A 26,653-nucleotide genomic window follows, 5' to 3' on the forward strand; every position below is an offset into this window, starting at 1 on the left:
AGAACAGGTTAGTTTAGATGAGTTTTTCATGACATTTAACTTGTCACCTACCGAATGATTTCTTCCCGTAAAGATGGACATTTCCACATCCACAGACGATGGCCACAGACCGGATTGTTTGTTTTGTGCGGTTTAAGTAGTTAGTGGTGATGAAATGCTGTTTTCTCTCTCACCGTCCCCCCCTTTTTTTCCACGGGGCTCAATTTGAAATCAAGGAGGAGCCGTGGGTCCTGCGGCACATCTCCTGGAACCTGCTCCTCAAATATAAAGCACTCCCCCCCGCGCACCAGGAAAGACTGAATCATAACCGCCGAGGAGGAGCCGCCGTCACATGTGGTTTTCCCCTAAAACCAGTGCTGACATCTGACAGCAGCAGATTGTATTCGGGTGGTGTGTGAACGCTGCTGGGTTGTTTTAGGCCGAGTTCGAGTTTGTAGTTGTTGCTCAGCCAAAACCAGACTTTATTCCAGCGTCCGGGACAGCGCGAGTGGAGCGTCTTCAAGTTTGGAGCGGAGTGAGCGCGCAGATGGCAGCCCTCATCAGCGCGTACTCGTCGTGGCCAGAGTCCTTCGAGTGTCCTCCGGGAGACGGGAACGTGCCCGACGGACACGGTCCTCATCGGACACCCGTGGACAAGGCGCCAGAGCCGCGGATCCGGCGGCCCATGAACGCCTTCATGGTGTGGGCCAAAGATGAGCGCAAAAGGCTGGCGGTCCAAAATCCAGACCTGCACAATGCGGAGCTCAGCAAAATGCTGGGTAAGTCATCAAAATGATTATTATTATTATTATTATTATTACGGGCCTCGTTGGTCGAGTTAGAAGTTATTTGTTTCCAACTTTAGAAATCTTACATTACGTACGGAAACTTTGAAAGAAACGTAAAAGAAAACACAATTTACATTTATCAATATCTCTTCTAATTTAGATTTATTACAGCCATGATAATGTGAAGTCGCCAAACTCCAAACTTGGTTCATTTAAAAGAAAATCCAGCGTCGGTGCCAAGTTCTGTAGGCAGAAAAGGCCACTATCGCTCCGGGTTTCAAAGCATTTCGTTTATTTCTTAAAATCTTACCTTTTTTATTTTAGGAATAAAATCCCACTCACAAGAAACCAAATTTGTTAACTCGGCAGGTTTTTATTTTGCAGACATGACTTCAGCAAGTCCCTAAAAAGAATTTACAAAAGAAGAAAAACATTGAGGTTGTGATGAGAATTTAAACCCATTTACTCTTTAAAATTGCCACATCCAATATCCATAATAATACTTTGAATAAAAATGTAATAAACCCATTTTCTTAGACTAATATTTTATTTAATATGAGGACTTTGTTATTTATGTAATTTTATAAAAGAGAAAATAGTATTTTTGTGGGATAAAAATCATATTTTAACATTGTACTTCCAAAAGATTTAAACAGGTTGAAGAGTGTAAAATAACTAAAAAGGTTCATTTCTAGAGACAGAATCTTAAGGTAAACTGTGGGAAAAGTGGCCTCACGTCCGTTGCTTTACAGGGAAGTCCTGGAAGGCCCTGACGCCCCCTCAGAAGAGGCCCTATGTGGAGGAAGCGGAACGGCTGCGGGTGAAGCACATGCAGGACTACCCCAACTACAAGTACCGACCCCGCCGGAAGAAGCAGCTGAAACGCATCTGCAAGCGTGTGGACCCCGGATTCCTCCTGGGCGGACTGGCCCCGGACCAGAACGCCCTCCCTGACCAGCGGAGCCTGTGTCACCCCCTAGACAAAGACGAGGGCTGCCTCTCTGGCGTGGGCGGCAGGATTTCCAGCGCCAGCCCCGTCCTCCCCAGCGTGCGAAGCTTCCGAGACCCGGCTGGTTCCAACAGCAGCTTTGACACGTACCCCTACGGCCTGCCCACACCCCCCGAGATGTCCCCCTTAGACGCCATGGATCATGAACACGTACCGCCCTCTTACTACTCAACGTCTGCTAACTCGTCCGTCTCCTGCTCCTCCTCGGCCTCGTGTCCAGACGACATCCACCACCAGAATCACACACACATGGGGAGCCCGCCGCCGCCCTACCACACCGAATACGCCCAGACCCAACTCCACTGCGGGGGTCATATAGGTCACATCCCCCACATGCCCCAATCGAGTGGTGGCGGACTGATCTCTGGGCCGTACTACGGCAGCTCTGCTTTCCCGCAGATCCACCACGGGCTCCACCACGGCCACCTGGGCCAGTTGTCCCCTCCTCCAGAGACACAGGCTCACCTGGAGACCCTGGACCAGCTGAGCCAGGCCGAGCTCCTGGGCGAGGTGGACCGCAATGAGTTCGACCAGTACCTGAACTCCACCGGGACTGGATACCACCCCGAACAGGGTGGTAGCATGTCGGTCACGGGCCACATCCAGGTGACGTCTGCCGCCGCCGCCGCCGCCGCCACGGCGACTTCGGCTGCCGCGTGTCCCAGCAGCACCACAGAAACCAGCCTAATTTCAGTTCTCGCGGACGCAACCGCCGCCTACTACAACAACTACGGCATCTCGTAAGCTTCAGGCCCAGAGACCACGTGGTCTCGGGAAAACTCATTTGTAATTTCACATCTCGTAGCATTGTGAGCAGCTTCCTCGCGCCATGTTTAAAAAACCCGAACTGAACACTGAGCAACATGATTGTCTGAGGCCGCGGAGAGAACAAAGAGCAACCCGGAGGACGGTGATGTGGGGGAGATGGACATCTCAGGGACGCTGACGCAGAACAGTACGCCTCCTCCGGTTGTCTACGCCAGGAGAACAATCGTAAAAAGACTTATCGTCCAATTGTAAATCTCGCCACGGCTGGCGCTGCAGCATGTACAGATATTCTTTGAAGCTAATTTAAGTCCTTTGATGTTTTGCATTTTAAAAAAAACAACACTGTAATGCTATTATCAATGCTTTCCATTTGAATGTTTGTACTTCATGTTCTCACTCTCACCAGTTTGGGAGTCTTACCTCAGTAGCTGTAACTCCATGAGGTTTTAGTTGGACATTTCTTATGCAATTCAACAACAAAAAAAAGAGTATCATGAAGGACGACAGTAAGCCGTTTATATTTCCTCTTACGTACTTAATAATATATGATCATAACCTCTAGGATGAAGAAGAATAATGGTAAATGTATGCTGATTTAGGTTTGTGGACGACAATAATTTAAAAATAAAGGTCACTTTTTATATAAAGGCAGACTTTTTCCCACCCAAAGACTTTTCTTTTTGCAGCAGGTTTTGGGGGACGATTGAACAGAGCAGCATCACTGCTGGTATAGATGCAGATGGCCTGAATATTACAATCAAAGTCCTGAATAAAATCAATTAAAGAATTTAGGAATCGGCCATTTTTCTTTTGCCGGCTCTTCTCCTCCGTCACATCACCCCTCTGCATCCCCTCACTTTCACTTCATCCCGGTTCAGAGGCTTAGTGTAAAACAGGCGCCGCTGTCTCCGCCCGCCTCCATCTTCCCTCTCCTTTGTTTTCCCTCGCTCTTATTCTGGGTGCCATTCTTCGGCGCCCCTTCCACCCCCACCCACCCCCCCCACCCCCGTTCTATCTTGCTGAGGCAGACCTTTTTTCATAATCTGGGCAAAAATAAATAAAAAAATAAATCCCAGGGCCTCGACGGCTCTTTTACCCCCTCCTTGTCCCGCCCCTCCCCCCCAGCCGCCTTCACCCGCTCCTGTTTTCTTGAAATTTTCTTTTTCGATAAAAGGAATTCGGGTTTTTTTTTTTTTCAAATCCTGGAGTCTGGCTGGCCTTCCTGCATTTTTTTTGGGAATGCTTGAGTCGTGCTTCTTGTAAAGAGGATGTGGCGGAGGAGCGGTGTTTCCTGACTGATAAGGGAAAAGCTTCTCTGCGTCAGGATGTTTGGGCCTGGCTGGGCCCTGCATTAAAGAGCCAGAGAGAGGGGAGGGAGCCCGCTGTTCAGAGCGCAGGAGGAAGCAGCGCCGCGCTGATTAGCATCTCACTTACGTGCCGTTTACTCACTTTGTTCAGGGATGCTTTGTCAACCTGGCTTGTTGTACGTTGACCACAGAACCGTCCACGACATCCACGCACCAGCATGTGTCATATTCAAGAGCGACTGCCCAAAAATGACCCTCCTCTGTACCCGTATTCCACCCGGTTTGTGTCCTTGTGACACACCTTGGCGCTGCGGATGTGATTAACCTGACCCGGATGGCAACATTCATCAAGTCCTGCTGTTTCTGCTGCCAGCGTAGTCCCTGTCTCTGCGAGGTTAGATCATTACCCTCCGGATCAGAAACCCTGCGGAGGGGCCGTATTTTGGACGGGCGGTGCCCCAGGTAGTCTTTGGTCAGGGTCGACTCAGGGAGCTGCTGCACACTCCCTGGGTAAAGACACCCTGGAGTGTGTCCACAATCACATCCACGACCTCAGGGAAGGACACCAGCAAGGACAAGGCATCCACACACATCTACCTATACATCAACACTAGATTTCTAATATTCCAATTGTTTCATGTCATAAGTGAGACAGGCGCCCTCTTTTTTATGTTGTGCACTGGCACGAGGCTGCTAATTCATGTCCAAATGTGCAAAAATGGTTGAAATCTTATGATTTCACCGTGGAATCACTTCATATCAATCACTGCTGAATTAGCAGCTAATCACTGTCACATCGCCCACCAATGAAAACCTCTGCGTCAGCAGCAGGTTTGAGAGACAACCCTGCACCCTTCATAGGAACACAGGCAGCATCGGTCTCTTAATTTGACTTAACTCCCATTTCCCCCCCTTTAGAAGATTTACAATATTTTAAATATTCGAGTATGGCCTGAACAAACAAAAGAGCCCCCTCTTGTTATCTCTCTCTGATTGCTGACTGGCTCGGTTCCAGTTTCAGGTCAAGCCGGTGGAATGAGTCGGTCAGGTAGTCTGTTATGTTTCCTATTTCCTCCTCTGTCGTCATGTCACTTCCCTGCGCAAACAAACAACTCGGCGTTCTCCCTCAACCGTCCGCTGTCAAGGTAACAGCGGGAGGCTCGTGCACAGCTGCGTAAAGTATTATCCATCTGCTGAGATGGAGGCTCTAAATGTTCCTCAGGAGGTGACAAGGAGGCCGACAGTCTGGACAGTCCCGCATCAGTGGCGGCGGATGTGCGTCCAATCGGTGCCCTCCAATGGAAGGATGCGGCGTGTTACGGTTCTATACGTTCCTGCATATTTTCAGATGGGTGCATCAAAATTCTTATGCGATTCAGGGAGATTAATCAACTCTATCCTGTTTACACTTGCAAAGGAAAAACAGCGAAACCAATTACAACATCCTCGCGCCGGTCAACGCAGTGAACTTCACACCCAATGAGACGACTGCGTTTGACGGATAAAGACGCACCGAATGTTGTGGGAGTGTGCTTTCAGTTGGAGTGTGTTACAGCAGCATAATAACCTGTTTACAATTTGTACTTGGCCCTAAATATGGCCAAAGGAGGGAAAAGAAGGGAACACACACACACACACACACACACACACACACACACACACACACACACACATACTTGGACACGCAGACGTCTCAGAGCAAGGGATTATGGGTGCAGCTATTCTTCATCTCATTGTGGCTCAACAACAGGCAGAGTGTGGGGTGGCAAGCAGGCGTGTACGTTGCAGGACGAAGAATGGACCAGATCCGTCGAGGGACAGGTGCCATGTGGCAGAGGATGTGCGGGGACACAGATGGGGACCCCTGGAAAAAACTTAGGGGACTGAGCGTGCAGCCAAGGGCCTCCCACCCGTACCTGCGCTGTGAATGCTGCAGCTGAAGAGGATCCGGCACCTGTTCTGAGCAGATATAGACGAGCAGCAGAATCACAGAGGGAGACCAGCACATGGCTGCCAACCCGGGAGGGAGAAGGCTAGCTTTCCATTTAGCCATAAACGCGGTGCCATTACCACATCGGTGCAGGGTTTTACTGCAGAATAAGTGTGGGAAGGAACACGAAATGAGAGCACCCCCCCCCACCCACCCCCCCTCAAAAAAAAAAAATTATATTTCATCGTACAACAAAGATGATACTTAACACAGAGATGCCACAAAAAGTTTCCACGGCCGTCCTATTTCCACGAAGTGCTCTGTGTGTTTCTTTAGCAACGTAGCTAGCACCATAAGGCTGCAGCCTTGTTTTTGAACGCTGCAGAGTCTCCCTCGGGTGGTGTAACTCTTCACCTCAATGTGGAGGAGGATGTTCCTATTGTGCTTCCTAATTGCACCCTGGTTGTTCCATTTCAGAGATAGAACACATCTATCCTTGAATACTTTGTCTAATTTGGCTGTTGTGGAAGGAAAATTAGATAAATAAATTAGATAAATAAAGCCGTCGTTTTGATTCCTAACAGCAGATATGTTTACCTCCAAAGTCTTTGTTATGATCACGACCACTGCCTTTGAAAGATCTGCATGTCTTTAATCTCAGCTGGCCGGGCCCACATACCAGTGCGGCCTGGGCCCCTCCATCCTGCACCAGCGGAGTTTACTCAGCACGCATCCTGAACAGCAGACGCGCTAATGATTCAGATGAGTGATGCTATAAGTTCAGTGGTGTGAGCGAGTCCCTTTTAACAGCTCCCGAGGAGGATAGACAAAGCAAAGTGCGCTCTGCCCGATGACAGCGCGGCCAGAGTCAAATATATCAAATATATACAAGTGTCTTTGCTGAGATATACTGATACAGTACTCATATATCAGTCATTGATGTGCGGCCTCAGTAACACCCAAATATACCTTTAATCAGGATGATGACCATCCTTTTTAATTAAAAAAAAGTAGTGTAATCTAACTCTTCAAGGTATCTTTGGCAAGGTAAAAAAGAAAATGTCAAAATCAGACAAAGCTCAATTCCACAACATCATGATAATTCATCATGTACCAGATAAGCGTAAAACCCACTCAAATGACGCCAGGGTGCTGATTACTCACACAACAGGAACAAAATACCTCATCTACCATCTCTTGTGAAAAAGTACGTCAGCCATGACACATAGCATTTCCGCCACCTTGATGTGGACTGTTTACTTCAGGACTTCTGGGTAAGAGCTTGACCTTGGCAGAGGGCCACTCTGGCATCATTTCCACACTCGCTCCCATTCCTCTGGCCTCACGTTATGGGCGTAATAATCGGGATGTTGTTGATGTCTGTGCTTGAAGGAATCCCTTCCTGCTGGATGCTCGGCCCCATTTCCTTAAAGACTCAACATCAAAAATGAGAAGTATGGAAATGAGTCACGCAGCAGCTCCCCAGAGTTCAGAACCTCAACTAAAGTACCATGTCGACAGGTTCAAAACAGGATATGAGATAGAACAGGTCTGTGTTTGCTTCAGATGGCAGAATACTTAACTGAAAGCAATGATAAGCTATAGAAGCTGTTAGTGTCACGTATCCATCCCTCCTCACAAGCTAGGCTCACACTGGGGCCTCAATTTTAAAACTTCTATATTAGTATACATATTAAATTTACGTTATTTTTTTAAAAAGAGGTAAATACCTCCCAACAACATTTGGTGTTGAATATTAAACATCAAATAACAATTGATAACTCTTCATTTTATTATTAGCTGTACCCACCCCCACCACCAGATGGCGGTTCAATGCCCATCGGCTCCCATAGATACGACACAAATTTACTTGTATCCGATCTTCTCTTGGATTTTCGCGTGTTATATTATTTTCTTTAGGGCCCCCCCCCCCCTGTATGTATATGAGGGCATCCGTTTAATTCTTCAAATGAAGATAAAAAACATTTTTATTTGGCTGTTGGCAAGATCAGTGGGCAGGTAAAATGTAGCATATTAGGACTGGGTCTATTGTAAATCAATTTCATATTAAACATTCGTTCTGGGACAACACTTCTCTTTCATATCTATATATAGAGAACATATATATATAAAGAGAGAGAATGTTTGGAATATAGATATGAGCAAGATATGTAAAACGGTACTACCAGCTGTCAGGATGGCCGAGCGGTCTAAGGCGCTGCGTTCAGGTCGCAGTCTCCTCTGGAGGCGTGGGTTCGAATCCCACTTCTGACATTAATCTTTTCAGCTTTTCATCCTTATTGCTTGTCACACCGGGACCACATTCTTCTTATTGACTGTTGCTTGTAAATATGGGTTATTTTATAGATAATAATTTACATTATATCACATTTATTCTACCTAGAAATTATAAATAATTGGAATTAAAATAGGGCCCTTTTTTTTTTTTTTTACCAGCTACATACCTTTTTATACAAATCAAACCTTTTTTTGTTGGGGGCTGGGCTGTTGCCCTCACCTGCAGGCCAGACCCCAGTGCTGGGCAAACGAAGGGGGACATCCACTCTGCGTCTCCCATCGCCTTGGGTGGCTTCTTTTCTGCTGCCTTTGATGACATAAATACACAGACATTATTTAAATGCATGCCACCAAAATAAACGTATGAGCAGACATTAGACATTTGCATGTGAGTGTGTGAACGTTTGACGCTCAGATCAGCAGCACATGAGTATCACACTCTACTTTATATCATAATTTATACATACTATAATGTTACTGAACCATTACTGCAAATAAAGTAACGAAACTACAGCGTTGTCAGTAAAGTAAGTGTGAAATAGACTTCCAGCCCCCCCTCCCCCATCAAAATGTCGCTCCACTGTAGTAGCAGCAGTGGGGGTGGGGGAGTACAGGCCACAACGTGTAATAAAGGAGTTATTACTCCACACCGCTAATATGTCACAAGCGCACACTTTAGCCGATGACTCTACTGTAGTTTTGCAAAAACCGGTCGAAGTATTAGCAACTAGCGGCTATCGAAAACTCGCGAAACACGAACACATAACACGACAACATGACACAATCGAAAACAACGCTAGTTCTCCCGAATGATATATAATCGGCCATTTCGTATGTGTCGCTAAACACTCACCATGTCAATATTGTTTATTTGCCGCTTTCTATTAAGAGATGAATAAACAGCGGTTGTGCGCAATTTAAGCTAATGAGCAGCTGTTGCACGCGATTTAATGAGCGAAAAAAAACGAAGAGGCGGGATCAACCTGCCGGTTGTCAAAAAATTGAGCGCTGTGATTGGTCAGTGAGGGGAATTTAGATGAAGGAGGAAGAATCCACCAATCATATTGAGGTCTGGAATTCAGAGCTGCGGTGATTGGCTGATCTGGTCTAAAAGCTCCAAAAATCTTGCCGCGTTCAGGTCGCAGTCTCCCCTGGAGGCGTGGGTTCGAATCCCACTTCTGACATTAATCTTTTCAGCTTTTCATCCTTAGTGCTTGTCACACCAGAACCACATTCTTCTTATTGACTGTTTTCAGCTTTAAATTCTTATTTAATTGACTATTGCTTGTAAATATGGGTTATTTTATAGAGCCGACCATCACTATTTTGCACTGTACACTTTGGCTCATTACTGGCTGTGGCCATTATGTATCTACCATATGTTTATATGGGCTCTTAACGGTGACCTCATCATCTGTACTTGGATAGATATTTTTTTGTTGTTTTTGAACCCAGCTCTTGAATTTTTCAAATCTTCAGTCAGTATTTTGATATCGAACATACTAATGAAGGTAATATATTGTATTGTATTGTAAATAAAATAAATAAAATAAAGATTGATATTGATATTAAGAAACATTACAAAATTATTAAGAATAACTCTGCTGCTTTTTTTTCTCACAGTACAGAATGTTATAATACATATAATAAAATGACACCACCTTGTCATTGTAATAATAGGAGAGCGCACTGACGCCATTGACTTTGCATGACAAGCACACTGTATTCAATGTTTAAATCCACACTGTATAGGCCTGGATAACCCGTCAAAAACACACCATTTAGCTAAGGTCTCGTTTGGGATTGTGCACAAAACTTAACATAATAGTAAACGTTGGTTACTGACTACTGAGAGATTTTAAACGACATTATAATGTTTTCATTCATTCCAATTGACAACAGCTTCGTCTCTGTTTCTCTGAGTTAAAAATAAGGGGACAAATTAGATGAAATAGGAAGAGCAGATAAATGAAACCTGTTGAGTCTTGGGGACTCGAGCTGAGTGAGAGTGACAAATAAATATGGAACAGACAAAACCTTGTATATTGTTTCATGTTTTAAATTGATTTAACTTCTCTAATTTATCTTTTGATTCTATTTTAATCCCTAGTGTATCTGTAAAGTACTATGAATGGCCTTGTCTACAAATGGTGCTATACAAATAAACTTGCATTGCCTTAACCAAACAAGCAGCACGAGTTTAAAGGATCAACACTTAAGACCTGTCTCGACATCAGGAGATTGACACATGTGTGAGGATTAATAAAAAAGTGTGAGGATTAATAAAAAAGAATCGCACTTGTGATTTTAAATATCCTTGCATTTAGTTTTCTTTATCAACGCCAGTTTTTCCTGGGTGTGAAGCACTCACAGAGCAAGAACCCTACTCTGACTCACTATTATTATACACACTAATTATCTCTGATCTTTTAATTGGGTATGTTTCTTCTCAGGTCTCCTCCCGACACTTCTTAATTGCATAATAACCACACAGATTATAGAAACACAACCGTCGACACACAGGGGTTTTCCCTTTATAGGAAAAGTGAAAGGGCAAGATAAGGCCGACACTAGAGTGTCTTCTCAGTGATGAATGTTCGCTGTCAAGACTCAGCAGCGGGTCTAGGGCAGAAAAAAATCAGCCTGCGTCAACTCCAACCCAGTATGACCCATCAAGCTCCTTAAGACTGACAGACAGATGGCTGCCTGAGGGCTTGGCTGAATGTTGTGTGGGCTCTGTGGGAATGGGTGTTTCTCTGATGAAGCACTTGTTGACGCTCACAGGGTGGGATCTAAACATGCAGCCTGTGGGTCTAATAATAATGAATAGGAAAAAAAATGGTTTCTTTACATTTCCAATAATTTCAGTTTTGACCTGTGACGGGTGTTTTAGGGGGTAGGAACAAAATAACGTAGGTTGATTCTCTTATTGTTAACTGCCCTGTTGAGAATATATCGCACCGATATTGCAAAAAGACTCCTACTTTATGCAACATGCTCCTTAGAGAAGAAAACAGGCAGAAAGGGAAAAGGCAAAGGTAGGACATTGTGCCTAGTCATAGACTGTCACTGAGCCATCAGGTACATTCTAAAAGTGTGCTTAACTCCGTTTATGCAATGGTGAAGTCCAAGTCATGTGTCCAAAGCCAATCGGAGAGTGATTAGCAAGGCTTTTCCTTCTATCCTTAGCATCCCATGTATCTGATTAGCAGGTAGCTTCTGCAGAGAAGCTTTTGCTTTGGTTTCCCTGCCTGTAATAGCTCTGCTCCTTCCTGGCTGCACACTGCAGAGTCGGAACTTTAGACCGTTATCTTTGGTTCTTTGTGGCTGATGTAAGTATGCAAACCCACACTGCACTATTAGAGTGGATCTGTTTATCTCCTGTACAGATGTAAATATGTTGGACAGCAACTTAAAGATGCATCATAAAGTAACAGAAGAGGGTCAGCCTGCTTACAGGATGTGACTTTTAATTTGCTGGTTTCAATGTTTTTAGGAGCCAATGGCACCTAAGGGATGAGTGTGCTTCTTTTTTTTTTAGAGAACCAGAGACGCATACGTTTCCTGGTCTTGTTGAGTTTTTGCATTTTGACTTCATGCAGCAGAAACAGTCAAATCTTTCATTTAATAGCAGCTTGAACTTTTACAATTTGAGTGTTTTCCCTTCTTTACATCAAAAAATAACTCTGACAACCCTTTCCAGTAGACTTAGGTGGTATTTATATTCTAGGCATTTACCATTTTTTGTGTTATTGTGTAAAAACGAGCTAAATTTCAGACAAGTACTTGCCTCATCCTTTAAAATGGTGAAACGTGATAGCAAAGTGGTAACATGCACTTTTTTTTTAATCCTGATTTGATAGTTACCAGTATGGTACCAGAAAAAGTTCTTGTCTTAGCTAAAATGCCCTTCTATAAATGTCCACTGTACTTACAAGTCCATAAAGCTTTAATACCAAAACACGGACAACAGCCAAACCGATCTTTAAACACGTCAGTCAGACTTGGCCTATTTTCGAGTCACAGAATTTGACTTTTTATATTTTATTTATTATGCCTCCGAGCGCTGTAACACTTAGCAGGACCACATTGTTCTTATTGAAGATGCTGTAGCTTTTTATAGATAATCCGTGCATTATGGGCTGCAGGAAAGGCTGGCTAAGATAGTCTTTTCTGCAGTGATAATCACTGAGGTAATGTCCACTTCTGCTGTGAGCAGAGACATAAGCTTGTTATTTAAAGTCACTTGCTGGATTTATTTGCGGCTTCATCCTCGTTATCCCTGTCTTCATTTACTTTTTCATCACATCAGCAGTGGGTACATGCAACACATGAAAAAAGATCCCTCTTGAAGACTTGACTTTTTTTTTCTTCTTTTCATAATCTGGGTCTGCTCTTTTTCATGCACATCAGACTGTGCAGGAAAAATAGATTTTGTACCAGGTAAATATTAGCAACATGTGCTTGGATTGAAATTTGAATGCGCCTCTGCAGCGACTGACAAAATGAAGCTTAAAAACAGCAGACTTTTGCATCATTTTAAGGTTTTATAAAAGTACAAGACCTGAGTTTCACATCTGAACCTTGACTAGAATCTTTCCAAAGGTCATATGTTGATTACACTGGTGGTGCTCAATGTGTCTGAGAGGTGTTATTTCTGGACTTAAGTCCTTGAGACAACACATGCATGCTGTGATGCCAGGAATACCACGAATCATTCAAAAGGTGCATGTATAAATACACAGATTAGATAAATTACAGGTAGCAAATTTATTTAAGTTTCCTGTTGCTCTCAATGGTTGATGTTGTTCTTTCCAGTGTGGGATGAGCAGGAGCCATGAAGGATTCTGTTGCGACACCTCAGCAGGGAGCAAACATGACAACCGCCTTTAACTGTTATTGGCGCTGACCTGCCGCCGTCACAGCCCCCCCGAGACCATCCCTCACCCAGGGGACTTGGAGCCCACCATCCACTATGTCTTCGCCAAAACGCGGCTTCCAGTGCTTCAACACAGTCAGTGTGGAAGGTTGCAAGCCTTCTCTCCCATTCAAGCCCCACAGGAGCTGCTTTCCCAGGATCCCCCAACACGGCATCCTGGCCCACCATGAACCTTTGGAGGAGTGTTATCACTGCGCTGAGTACAGACGTGCTCAGGTCCTGGAGGCGCTAGACGCACACACTACGTTGTTGTGTCGTTCCCACCTGCCATGCATCCACCATCACCCCCAACAGTACGTTCTCAGGAGACCCGAGGAGCACCCCGCGGTCTACTCGGGCCAAGGTCACCATCGCAGGAACAACAAGAGGGTGGTTTTGGTGAAGAACAGCGACCCCTCCATCAGGAGGGCCATCTTTTTACACCGTGGGAGTGTGCACAGTTTTGGGCTTTTTTTAGAGGAGATTTCAGAGCTGATGCAGTACCACATCAGGAAGGTGTACTCTCTAGAAGGCCAAAAGGTGAGTTCCTGAGATCTTTATACCTTCCTCGGTGTTTAAATGAACGTTTCATGTGGTCGTTAAAAGCTGCTGTGATTCCTGTGTGAGCAGTGAAAGGGAGGCCTCTAGTGACAGACTCTTTACTTTAACACCAGCTGGTTCATCCAGCAGCCTAACAAACAGGAGCGCAGAGGCACCGCACAGCACGTGAAAGAGGAATAAACAAGCAGATTCTCTCACGTGCACATCCAGATTACGTAGACCTCTCTAAACCCCATTAATCTTGGTCAAATCAGAGCTATTTTTGAGGGAAAGAAAGCGGGTCAGCTTTCAAACTTTTTCCTTGATACTGAAGCGTTCGTAGAAATACAGAGGCAATTAATTCCCTTCAGACGGGCTTTGTGTGAGTGCGGCTGAGGCCATTCTTCTGTCTATAAACTTCAGAGCTGTGTTTGAATCAAAGCTGAACCGGTAAAATCAAGAAAAGTCTTTAGTCAACATGTTTTCGGGGAGTTTAATAGATGTCAGCAGCAAATGGAGTGAGTGTGAAGTATAGAAACCCATTCACGGGAGAAATATGAAAATATGCAGCAGGTTTCTCAGGGTTGTACAGAGAAATATTAAAAACAGGTCAGTCCCCAGAGCTTAGCATTTAGGCTAATCACACAAATGATGAGGATGATGGTGACGACAAAAGATTATTGACGATGATGACAATGACAGTGCTGAAGACAATGACTGTGATGGTGATGAAGACAATGACACTGGTGACGATGTTGATGAGGATGTTGACCATGTGATCATGATAAGGACAATGACGACACTAATAACTACTGTGAAGACGATGCAGTAATTACATCTGGTTTTGTTGAGCACCTGAACGTGTGCGATGTATCTGAAATGTTCTGAAGGTTTCTGGCGCAGAATTAGCTAAACGAGCCTTTTATTTAGTAAAAATGATCAGACTCCTGTCTGCTGTGGCCTCAGCCAGCTTGAAATACTGCTGAGCAATGGGACAACAGTGACTCAGCATTGGAGAGAACAGAAGTTTCACAGAGATCATCCCAGATTAGATTATTAGCTTGTGACGTTTTTTTGAGTGGCCCCTTCTTTTGCAGGGAGAATCAGTAGAGGACTGACACAAGAAGAAACCCAAACAGCACATATTCCTCTGTCAGGATCTAAATATTCATTGTTATTGTTCAATAAATACAAAAAAAATCTCATTAATCCTTTGCGTATTGCCTCATGTTGAATCTCATTTATTAAAGGTAAACACACATTTTTTTTCTGTTTCAGATTGACAACATTCAGGCGCTAGTTCAGTGCCCTGGTGTTCTTGTGTGTGTGGGCCGGGAACCTTCCCACCCATCGATTGTGGAAAACTTTCAGAAATCCTTCAAACTTCCAAAGCTGAATGTGCGCTCCCGCTCTGACGTCTGCACCGACGAACAGGAGGGTAGGAGCAACAATCAATGGCCACAGATGTAAACTGTGAATTATGGTTTTAGGAGTAAACAGATGAATTTACTAATGTTTATTTTATTTTCTCTATTTCTCAATGGTAAACCAAGGACCAATAGAGAACAGTGCCATCAGTCCAGACAAATCCGCCAGGCAGTCGGTGTCGTCCGACAAGGCCTTATCTGACGGGGCAGAGTCTCAGAATAACGCGGATTCTGGTCCAAACACCGGAGATGTCAGACAAGATGACATAGAGAAACGAGTTTGTGTGAACAAAGATGGCAGTTTGTCTATGGAAATGAAGGTGCGCTTCCGGCTACAGAATAAAGAAACATTACATTGGTCAACAAAAGTGAGGAAGACAAGAGACAAGAGCAGTGAATACCTCAGGAGACACAATTTTGCACAAGTTAGTGATATAAACTATTCTGAATCTGAAAACATCTCCGTCGGAGACCATGATGAGGATTATATGGACGGGTGCCACCACAGACACAGGGAGGAACCTCAGTGCCCTCACTGCCAGGAATACGACGTCTGGAAGAAAATCCCAGAAACACACGGGGCCAGTCGTTGCTTTCATACCTCCAGCTCAAGCGCATCTTCCCACACCGTGGTCTCCAGGAAGATGCAGATCGAAAGGCAGACCCTGTCCCGATCAAGCGATGAAAACGCAGAGCAAGTGGTGGAGAGTGAGACCTGTGTGGAGACTGTGGAGTACCGCACTGTCCAGAGTGAAAACTGCTCTCCAAAATCCTCCACCGTGGATAACAATCAGGATCAAGCAGCATCCACACCGAGCTCTCTGCCTGAAGTATTGGCAGACTTCAAGGACCAAAGTGATGAAGCTCCACCAAGCGATGAAGGATCACCAACACAATCAGGCTCTCTGAGTCCCACAGAGGCAGCATCTAATGCTTCAAGCAAGTCCAGAAAGTCCAAGAGATCATACTCTTGTAAATGCAAAGCTTCTAATGAGCAAGAAGGTGATGAAAAGGAAAGAATCGAGGCTGAGGACACCAATATACAGAGAGATCAAACAAGTGCCATGTCTGTTAAATCAAATTCCTCTGGCCAATCACAGAATTCGCAAGAAATGCAGAATGAGGAGTGTGGAGATTCAACGGCGAACAGATCCAGAAGTGCCATGTCAGTTCATTCAGATGCCTCCAATGTTGTCGATGTTACAGAAGAAGAAAGTCAAAATGATGAGGAAACACATGGGAGACCTTTAAGTAGCATATCAGTTCACACCTCTGAATCAAAAAGATCAATGAGGTCAGAAAAGACAGCTGGACCAGAGGAGGATGGCAACGATGGGCGAGCACCAAGTTCCATGTCAAAGGTCTCTGTTAATTCAAAGAGATCCAGAGTCTCAAACAGAGAAAAAGGTGAAGCTGAGCCAAGAACAACCAGTGCCATGTCAGCTGCATCAGAAGGCTACCCAGAAGATAAAACAGAAGAACGTGACACAGCTGCAGATGAAAACACTCAAAACCCATCAGAGGAGAGAGGCCCTAGTGCAATGTCAGCCAAGTCAGATGTTTCTGCGAACTTAAAAGCCTCTAAAGTGTCAGTCGAAGAAGATGCGGAGGATGAATCTGAGAGCGTTCAACAGTCCGTGTCATTATATTCAGAAAATACTGAAGAGCCAGAAGGAACGGAAGAGGGTGGAGAAGGTCAAGAGAGAGCAGCGAGCGTGGTGTCAGCCAAATCCAACTCAGCAACACCTGAGTGTCAAAATGAGGAAATTGACAAAGACACCGAAGAACGCATGCCAAGTCCGATGTCTGACAAATCAGCAAAATCCAACACCTCTGATGTCAAGGATCAACACAAAGAGGAGGAAATGGAGGGCACAGCCACAAGATCGGCAAGTGTTTTGTCCTGCACATCCTCAAATGCTGAGGCGATGGAAGGTGCGGAGAGGTGTCCAAGCAGCAGGTCGGTTAAATCCATCCGGTCCAACTCATCTGTGAGGTCCAGAAAATCAGCAGTGTCTAATCGTTCAATGGCGGTGAGTGGAAATAATGAAGATGAAAGAGTGCCGAGTGCAATGTCGGCTGTGTCCATCAAGTCTGATGTGTCTGCTGGATCTAGACGATCTAAAATGTCAGAACGTCAGAGAGAGGAAATATCTGACCTTTCAGAAAATGAGAACACTAAACAGGAGAAGGAGGAGAGACCACAAAGCACAATATCACAGAAATCAGCAAAGTCTGCAAAATCAACCCGGACAAATGTTTCTGCCAAATCCAGCATGTCTAAGACTGCGGATGTTTTAGATGAAGCTGAGAATGTTCCTTCTCAAAGTTGTGCTGATGGATCGGAAGTCCTCATTAATGAACAAGGGGTCGACACTGACATGCCTGACGAACATGTGGAGAGGCCTCCAAGCAATCTGTCAGCCAGATCAGGAAAATCATCCAAGACAAATGTTTCAAATACATCCAATAGGTCAAAGGTTTCTGTGATCATCATAGAAGATGGTGTTGTTAATGATGGAGTTGTTGAGGAGGAGAGGGGAGAAGCAGAGAGAGCACCAAGTGCTTTGTCAGCTAAATCAGCCAAGTCACATACTTCTAGAAAATCTGTCAAGTCAAATGCATCTCAGGCTTTTCCTGCAAGTCCAGAGAGAGCACAGAGTTCCCTGTCAGATAAGACTGCAATGTCGAGTGTTTCTGTCAAATCTGCTGCGTCAAATGGAATCAAGGATCAAGCTGAGGAGGCTACCTCTGATCACCCGGAACATGTGCAGCGATCTCCGAGTATCCTATCAGTCAGATCAGAAAAATCCATGAAGTCAAATATTTCAGAAAAATCCATAAAGTCAAATATTTCAGCAGTTTCAAAGAAATCAAAAGCTTCTGAAGTTCCACCTTCTGATCAACCTGATGATGCAGGTTCAGAAGAGACACACGAAGAGGAGCAGTTGGACAGCAGTTCAGTAAGCTCCATGTCCATTCATTCCACCAAGTCAGCTTTGTCCGTGAAATCGAGCAGATCGAAACGGTCCATCGATGCTCTGCGGGAAAGCACCCCAAGACTAAAGTCACCGGCTTCTACAGCATCAATGACATCAGACGTCTCAGAGGTTCCTCCAGAGGAAGATGCTGAAGTCCGAGCAACGAGTGTGGTGTCTGCAAAGTCGAGTTCTATTCGCTCCAAAGCTTCAAGATCGTCCAAGACTGCACAACAAAACGCTGAGAATCTAGATGAAAACAGAGCAGCGAGCCGTGTATCAGCCTCCTCAGCTCGGTCTCGTGTTTCTGAGAGATCTGTTAAGACAGATGTCTCAGGCACTAACACCAATGATGAGCCGGTTCACGAGAACCTGACAGTAAGAACATCGAGTGCCCTGTCAGGAAAATCAGCAAAGTCACGCGCTTCAGTAAAAACAGAATCCGTTGTTTCAGAAGTTTGTTCTGATAATAAAAGTGGTGTAGAAGATATCCAAGAACGAGCTCAAAGTGCATTGTCAGCCAGTTCCACACGTACAGCCATGTCAGAAAAATCAAGCAAGTCAAAAATCTCAAATGCTCCAGCAGAAGAAGGTGGGTCAGAGGGTCACTCGGCTACTGAGAGACCAGCGAGTGCAAGGACAGACAGATCTTCAAGGCCTGCTTCCTCAATGCTATCTGAAACCTCCAAAGGTACAATTTCCATAGAAATCACAGCTGAAGAGGAAAAAGAAAGTCGTGTGTCTGAGGATTCAGATAAAACTGGTCCTGGTGAAGAAGACGCTGAAGCAGGAACTGGGAGGGGATCACCGAGCAACGTGTCGCTGTCAGCAAAGTCCGGTATCTCTGTGTCTTCAAGGAACACTGAACTTCCTTTACCAGAGAGCAGTGGAAATGTGCAAAGGTCACCCAGCGCCCTTTCAGTTAAATCTGTCAGGTCTGACAGGTCTGCACGTTCAGTGAAGTCAAAAGCTTCAAAACTCTCTGATAACTCAGAGGGTTTTGGAGATGATGTTGTGGAAAGCAACAATGACACCGTAGGGAGAGCAAAGAGCTCGCTGTCAACCAGTTCCAGGAGGACCAACGTGACATCTGCATCTGCAAAATCAAAGAGATCTCAAGAGACTGATCGAACTCAAAGTGTAATGTCAAATAAATCAGATGGGAAATCAAACCATTCTCAAATCACTGAAATTTCTGCTGAGGGAAATGCAGTAGATGATGAAAGTGAAGGGAGAACCCCGAGCACCGTGTCAACCAAAGCACAGTCCAATTTGTCTCTGAGGTCGACAAAATCAAAAGTTTCACAGCTGACAACGGTCACTCAGCCCGAAGAGCTCGATAGGAGTGTTAAATCAGTGAAAACAAATATTTCGGCAAGATCTTTGAATACCGATGTGTCTGTGGCTAACTATGAAGAAACAAGGGATCGCGCAGATATTTCTATCACCAAAAGCTCATGCACTGGTAGTGATGCAGACACTGAAGTGACATCAGAGAAGGCTACAAGTATCACACCAGCCAAGTCAAATGGATCAGTCCGATCTAAGAAATCAACTGTAAACACAGCTGAAAATACCCATGACATGGGGAGAACTCTCAGTCCATCTGCGGCAAAATCCCCTCGTCAAGAAGGGGTTTCTCCAGCCTTGTCCTCAAAATCCAGGTTGTCCGTGCAATCGAAGACATCAAAAGCATCTAAAGGGACAGAAAAGAAAAGTTCTTTATCTGGTAATTCCAAGGTGAAATCACAAAAATCGAACAAAACTGATATTTTGACAGTGGAACACGTGGAAAATCATGAGGAGGATGCAGAACCAAACCAGAACCAAAAGCCGGTGATTTGTCGTGCAGATTCGGGTGAAACAGATTTGTCACAAACCCTGTCGAGTTCAGACTTTGTAAAAGAAAAAGATGAAGTTCGGTCCACTGAAACAAAACAAGGCTCAGACTTGGGGAGGAAATCTGTTGACAAGAAAAGTGACAGAAGCAGCAAACGCAGGACAGAGGACGTAAACGATGAGGACGTCAATCTGGTCCCGTCGAATTTACCAAACGCATCCCCGACTGAGGTGGTGAACGAATGGCTGAAAACGCTACCGGCAGATGGCGACATGTATGACGTGGAGGGACTACACGAAGCCTGCAACAGAGAGAAAAGTGGCCACACAGCTGGAGAAAAAGGGGAAGAAGAAAATGGCGACACAGCAGCTGAAAACATAACGGACACGGGAGAAGAAGCAACAAAGAACGCAAGTGTCGAAGCAGTGAATCCAGTGGATGTCTGTGCTGAAGAAGATGACGCCACAAAAATATTTAACTCCTCCATTCAGGTGATGAAGGTTCTCTTAAACCCCAAACCTGACAGATGTAACAGTTTACCTGAAGTGTCTCCAGTCTATGGACGTAAGCTGAGCAATTCAGCCAGGGGCCTTCTAGATAGCCTTGTGAAGCTGCAGTTAATCGACAACAACCCCAAAAATGCAGATGAAAAGGATGCAAGATATCAGGAACTCATGAACATCCTTCAGTCTCTCTGGCTCTGCGTTCCAACAGAGAAAGAGCACGTGCTGAGGAAGGAGGTGGATGATGAATGCATCCATACATCCTCATCCGGCGTGGATGTCAACAGCGGCTCGACGGGCTCGGGCAAAAGTAGCGACGGTGTTAATACTGATACATCTCAAACCAACGCAGCTCCAAATATGTTGAAAGACACGCAAGAAGGCTGTGAGAGGAAGGAACAATCAGAGGCACGGTGGGCCTGTGAGAAAGAAACTGAGGTAATATGCGAGCAAAAAGAGGAAGATCAAGCCACAAATGAAACGATCAGAAGCAACGACAGTCCAAGAGAGGATCCCGAGTCGCCGCCTTCTCCAAACCAGAGCTCTGGATGCGACAGTGGTGACCAAAAACCTCCAGAGGATGCTGACACAGTGGACAGTCATTATGAAGGACCTCTGCTCTTTCAAAATGCAGATCCAGCCAAAAAGATTTCCCAAGACCCTGACCCTGTCTGGGTCCTAACCTTGCTAACCAAAATAGAAAAGCAATTCATGAAACATTACATCAATGCGATGAAGGAGTTCAAAGTCCGATGGAATTTAGATGATAACGACCAGCTTGATGGAATGATTCATGAACTTCAAGCCGAAGTCCACAAAAGAATCCAAACAAGTATAGACAGGGAACTGAAGAAAATCCAGGCCCGTGCTGGCCTGCCAAGACCTCCACGGGGAACAATTTCACGTTCTTCGACTTCGCAGACTGAGGAGAGAAGACGTAGACTGAAGATGACACTTAAACAGTCGATGGGTTCCTCAGCCATGCAAAGCGAAGACTCAGCAACATGCACTACATACAGTGACCAGCGCAGTGAAAATGAAGATGAGTTCTGCCCTTGTGAAACATGCATCAAGAAAAAACATGCATCCAGGCCGCCACTCCCTGCAGAGACAATGAATAATGCACATATTCTCATGGACTTTGACCTTAAGGCCATTCTGGCGAGGAAGTCCAAAGACCCCGGCAAAATGCACGAAGTCCATGTCACAGCACACCCTGACGCTGATACTAAAAACCTGGCAGCAACGCTTGTGGAAAATGCCATCGTCAATGCTGTTAAAGAAACAGAAGGGAACAAGTGCACAAGCGAATGTGCAGAGGAAGAAGAAACGATGGTGGAAACCATAAAAGCCGTCACAACTGGAAACGCATTGATGAGTGAGGAAGGCGTATCGATGGCAGGTGATGATGAATGTATGGTAGAAGATGTTCAAGCTGCAGAGAGCGATGAGTTAAATGATGCTGTTGCTGAAGAACCTGCAGAAGAGACGGAGCTAGAAAGAGGGAATTCTGTATCAGGTGAGGAGGAGTTGACAGAGAACATGACTGTCTATGCAACAGAGATAATAGAAGAAGAAGCTACAGATGAGAAGTGTGAAGGAACAGAGGTGACTGATAATGAAGAGATTCCCTCCCCTGCAGCAAGTGACTCTGAAGATGTGAGGTCCCAAATCACAGCTAAAGATCAACAGGAGGATTCTGAAGCCAAAGAAGAAGATGAAAGCACGGGAGGAGAACCCAGCCTCACAGGCACAAGTGACCATGAATGTGACAGAGAAAACAATGTGGTGGAGGAAGCCAGTGATGAGAAGATAACTGCTGGCAGCTTAGATGAACCTGCAGAGGAACAAGTAGCTGCTGAAGACGATGAATCAGAGGAGGAAGGAGCAGCTGGAGAGACAGATGTAGCAGCTTTATCAGAGCACGAGTTGGACAACGATGATGCTGAGGAATCACGGGCAGAAGATGATGAGGAGAAGGAGGCAGCTGATATCTGCACATCTGCAGAGGAAAATGAAGAAAAGGCTGATGTGGCAGCCTCAGAAGAACAAGAACCTGACAAAGAGATGTCTATGGAAGAAGAGATGATTGATGAGAAGGAGGATGCAAGTGAAGAATATGAATCTAGAGAAATTACAGCAGAAGATGATGCTGAAGAAGAAGCGACAGCTGTTGTTTTATCGCATGTATCAGGCAAAGATGAGCGTGAAGAAGCAGAAAGGGATGTAGAGGAGGGACCAGCTGCTGCGAGTGAAGATGAGCTGAATGGTGAAGATGCAGCAGAAGAGGCTGACATGGAATCAGCAAGAAAACAAGAACAGGATGATGAAATATCTGCAGAAGAGACAGTTAATGGAGAAGAAGAACTTGAATCTACAGATGCAGATGGTTCTGCAGATGAGAAAGCTACAGTTGATGAATCAAAGGAACCAGCTGAAGAAGCAACAACTGACAATGAGAAGGCTGCCAAAAAAGATTCTTTCACAAGTGAAGAAGAACAGGCTGCTGAAGGTGAAGGTGCAGCAGAGGAGACAGCTGAAGCAGCTTCATCTGAGCAGGAATCAGCTGAAGACGATGGTGAGGAAGCAGAAAGCGATGATGGTGAGGAGGGGACTGCTGCAGGTAGTGATCAGGCTGCTGCTGCAGCAGAAGATGCACCTGATGATGTTTCATTGGCAGCAGAGGAGGAAAAAGAGGTGGAAGTGAAAAATGATACTGATGCGCTGGAGGATGCCTCAACAAATGAAGAACCTCCTGCAGAGAAGACAGAAGAATCTGAAGAAGAAGAAGCATGTGAAGATCTGACAGTTGTCAAAAAAGATGACTGTTCCCACGAAGATGAAGAGACTGCTGAAGATGAAGGTGCAGCTGAGGCAGCTTCATCTGAGCAAGAATCAGGTGAAGATGATGATGGTGAAGGAGAAAGAGTTGATGAAGATGAGGAGACTGCTGATAATAATGAAGAGGCTGATGTTGCAGAAGATGACTCAAAGGAAAAAGTGTCTTTGTCAGCAGAGGAAGAAGAGGTGGAAAAAGAAGATGGTGCTGATGCACTAGAGGATGAAGAACCTCCTGCAGAGACAGAGGAACCTGGAGCTGAAACAGCTCCTGAGGTTGAGACAGTTGTCAAAAAGGGTGATAGTTTCTGTGAAGATGAAGAGACTGCTGGAGATGAGGGTTCAGCAGAGGAGACAGCTGATGCAGCTTCATCTGAGCAGGAATCAGGTGACGGTGATAATGAGGAAGCAGAAAAACTTGAGGGTGAGGAGGAGACTGCTGCTAGTAGTGAAGAGGCTGATGACGCCACTCCAGAAGATGCATCAGATGAAAATGTGTCTTTGGCTGCAGAAGAAGGAGTGGAAGAAAGAGACGATACTTCACTCGAGGATGCTTCTGCAGAGCAGACAGAGGAACCTGTGGAAGAAAAAACACCTGAGGATGAGACAGTGGACAAGAATGCTGATTCTTTCAGTGAAGATGGAGAAGCTGCTGGTGATGATCCAGCAGAGGAGACGGCTGTGGCACCTTTGTCTGAGCAGGAATCAGGTGATGATGATGGTGGTGAAGCAGAAAAAGTGGATGGTGAGGAGGAGACTTCTGCAGGTGATGAAGAGGCTGGTGATGTTGCAGAAGACGAATGCGATGAAGTGTCGGTGGCAGCAGAGGATGAAGAAGAGATGGAAAAGAAAGACAACACTGAATCAACAGAAGATGCCTCCACAGATGAAGATGCTCATACAGAGGAAACAGAGGAACGTGAAGTAGAAACACTTGAAGATGAGACAGATGAAGCTGAAGATGAAGGTGCAGCAGAGGAGACCGCTGTGGCTGTGGAAGATGCCTCATCCACAAATGAAGATGCGCCTGAGGAGGTGTTGGAGAACTCTCCAGAAGAAGGAACTGAAGATGACATGACTGTCACGGCTGAATCAGGGGGAGGTTCTCCAGCAGGACACTCAGAAGATATATCAGAGCATGAAGATGAGAACGCTGATGGTGATCTGACAGACGAGCCCATCGAAAATGAAGCAGCAGCTGAAGATGAGCTTCATGAAAAAAAGGAGGGTGCTACTGAAAGGGAGGAAGAGCTTGAGGAAGATGGTGCTGAAGCCACCACAACTGAAGAAGAAAATAGAAAAGAGGTCACCACTATAGCAGACGAACAATCTGATGAAGACGAAGCAAGAGAAGTACAGATGAGTAAGGATGTGACCAGTGCAGATGAGTCTGGTGCTGATGTAGCAGAAACTGCACATGAGATGGAAGAAGAAGATGAACTTGATTCTGCCACAGAAGAACATGTGGAGGAGGAGATGGTGAATGATCAAGAGATCGCTGCGACCCATGATGATGATGAGGCAAGAAATGAGGAAGAGACTGGGAGTGAGGCTGCAGAAGAAGCAACAACTGAAGATGAGACTGCTGCTGAAAACGAGTCGGATGTGCCTGGAGATGAAGATGAACCTGCTGGAGAAGATTCTGATTTGCCGGCTGTGACAGAAGAAGAATTGGATGTCGCTGAAGGTGGTGAAGCTGAAACCACAGACAAGGCAACCACAGATGAGGATGAGGAGACTGAAGGTTCAGGGGAAGTGGCTGAAGAAGATGAGGCTGCAGCTGACCATGAATCTGACCAAGAAGAATCTGCTGAGGATCCAGATCAGACGGAACCAGCCGAGGAAGCAGAGAGTGAGGCTGAAGATGAGAACGCATCAGAGGATGACCCTGAGCAGGGAGAGGAGAACGAGGAAGAGCGTATTGATGATGAGGAATGTGTTGAGACGGCTGAAGATGAAGCCGGCACAGCCGCTACCTCAAATGATGAAGAAATCACAGAGGGTGGTGATGATGAGCAAACAAAAGCTGATCTAGAAACTGAAGATGAGGATGAAATGGGCAAAGATTTGGAGGAGGCCAAAGACGAAGAGCAAAAAACTGAAGATGAGGGTGACAGAGCTGATGAAGAAGAGCTGGAAAACAGGGGAACAACTGGAGAGCAATCAGATGAGGATGGCATGGAAAGTGCAGAAGAACCTACAGAAACAGGTAAAGATCCCACAGAGGTGGCAACAACCGAAGATGAGGGTGAAGAAGGTGTAGTGGCAGAAGCAACAGAGTCACAACCTGAGAGCTTCGACTGTGAGTCGGAGACAAATCCTGAGGAGAACCTGAAAAACGGGGCTGAAGAAGGTCAAGATGATGAAGAAACTGAGAAGATCGATGAACCAAGTGACACTGTTGTAGAGCTGAAGACAGGTGAGGAGGAGGAAGATGAAGAAGAAAAGACCCAGGAAGTCAACCAGGAAGAGGAGGATGAACAAAGTGAGGAAGACGAGGACACAGCCACCATTACAGGGGAGGACGAAGCCGATGCACCAGAGGAGAACTGGAACAGAGAGTCGGCCGATGCAGAAGATGAAGAGGAGGATTCAGACGGAGGCGACCAAGATGGCTGTGATGAGGACGGCTTTGTCACAAACAAGGCGGAACCTCGAGAGGCACCTAAAACCCCCCAACTCACTTTGGCCCCGCTTGATCTTCTGAAGAAAGCCAGCGCTGAATCTGAGGACGGCGCGTACGCCGACGCCGAAGATTCCGAAGATGAGACGAAGAGCGACAAAGACACGAACAGGCCTTGAGCAGAAGACGCTCAAAAACATTTCGCGCCGTAGAAACAGCATTTTAAGTGAAGTAAACTGTTCTAGGGTATTCCCCCCCCCCACCCCCCCCCCCCCCCCCCCCCCCCCCCCCCCCACATAATTCAAGCACTTTGTCACAGATTCCTGAAATTATTTGCACGTAGATTCAGGAGAGGAATCTTAAAACTTGAATGTATATAAAACAGATTAGAGGAATTGTCTCATATTTGATGCAACAACCTGAAAACGGCTAATTTCTTCATGCAGACGTGCTCATATGTGCGCTGCATTTAAGGATTTGCGGTTCTTAAATTAAAATGTATATTTTTCTAGTTATTATGATGTTTTCTGGAAAGCCAGAAAATGCCGATAATATTCATTTTGAATGTTTAAAGTTATTTTAGAAATGCACTAAAAAAGAACTGCAAGATCCACATAACCACAGATGCTGCTACAGCCTGAAGCTGTTCATATGTCTAGCAAATATCAAGATATCTAAAAAAAAAAGTATGTACCATGTAAGACAGGCACTGTTTTAGTTCTACAACTATATTCTCTCTGTGTACAGAGACTGTTACCAATGGATGTATGTTTATTGTCTCTGAAATAAAGGGTAACACATGACCTTTCCCAGCATTCCTTTGTATGTTCCTCAAGTTTCTGTTTATAATTGGACACTGTCTTTTGCAAAAATGAAGAAATGCGGGTCTGTTTGTCAAGAGGTGACT

At 45.3% G+C, this 26,653-nt stretch overlaps 2 protein-coding genes, 1 long non-coding RNA gene and 1 other non-coding gene across 4 annotated transcripts; 3 read left to right on the forward strand and 1 right to left on the reverse strand.

Annotated features, from left to right (window-relative positions):
- Nucleotides 1–291: 291 nt before the first annotated feature.
- Nucleotides 292–3,335, forward strand: sox7 (SRY-box transcription factor 7). Its single transcript, XM_003971662.3, has 2 exons — nucleotides 292–758; nucleotides 1,520–3,335. Exons 1-2 carry the CDS (start codon nucleotides 527–529, stop codon nucleotides 2,518–2,520), a joined length of 1,233 nt encoding a protein of 410 aa, XP_003971711.2. The 5' UTR covers nucleotides 292–526; the 3' UTR covers nucleotides 2,521–3,335.
- A 2,704-nt stretch (nucleotides 3,336–6,039) lies between these two features.
- On the reverse strand, nucleotides 6,040–9,031 carry LOC115253096 (uncharacterized). Its single transcript, XR_003891401.1, has 3 exons — nucleotides 8,933–9,031; nucleotides 7,968–8,386; nucleotides 6,040–7,215 (listed from the first exon to the last, which is right to left on the reverse strand). It is a non-coding gene; the product is annotated as an uncharacterized lncRNA (long non-coding RNA).
- On the forward strand, nucleotides 7,973–8,055 carry trnal-cag (transfer RNA leucine (anticodon CAG)). The gene has a single exon. It is a non-coding gene; the product is annotated as a tRNA-Leu (tRNA).
- A 4,023-nt stretch (nucleotides 9,032–13,054) lies between the features above and the next one.
- Nucleotides 13,055–25,996, forward strand: rp1l1b (rp1 like 1b). Its single transcript, XM_029850010.1, has 4 exons — nucleotides 13,055–13,537; nucleotides 14,816–15,004; nucleotides 15,057–23,184; nucleotides 23,266–25,996. Exons 1-4 carry the CDS (start codon nucleotides 13,055–13,057, stop codon nucleotides 25,923–25,925), a joined length of 11,460 nt encoding a protein of 3,819 aa, XP_029705870.1. The 3' UTR covers nucleotides 25,926–25,996.
- The last annotated feature ends 657 nt before the right edge of the window (nucleotides 25,997–26,653 follow it).

The sequence above is a fragment of the Takifugu rubripes genome, chromosome 16, assembly GCF_901000725.2.
Source record: "Takifugu rubripes chromosome 16, fTakRub1.2, whole genome shotgun sequence".
Lineage (NCBI taxonomy): Eukaryota > Metazoa > Chordata > Actinopteri > Tetraodontiformes > Tetraodontidae > Takifugu > Takifugu rubripes.

Coding starts and splice junctions, on each gene's coding strand:
- sox7 (XM_003971662.3), top strand. CDS start 527: ATGGCAGCCCTCATCAGCGCGTACTCGTCGTGGCCAGAGTCCTTCGAG. Junction 759..1,519: donor GGAGCTCAGCAAAATGCTGG/GTAAGTCATCAA, acceptor GTTGCTTTACAG/GGAAGTCCTGGAAGGCCCTG.
- rp1l1b (XM_029850010.1), top strand. CDS start 13,055: ATGTCTTCGCCAAAACGCGGCTTCCAGTGCTTCAACACAGTCAGTGTG. Junction 13,538..14,815: donor ACTCTCTAGAAGGCCAAAAG/GTGAGTTCCTGA, acceptor TTTCTGTTTCAG/ATTGACAACATTCAGGCGCT. Junction 23,185..23,265: donor TTCATCTGAGCAAGAATCAG/GTGAAGATGATG, acceptor CTGATGTTGCAG/AAGATGACTCAAAGGAAAAA.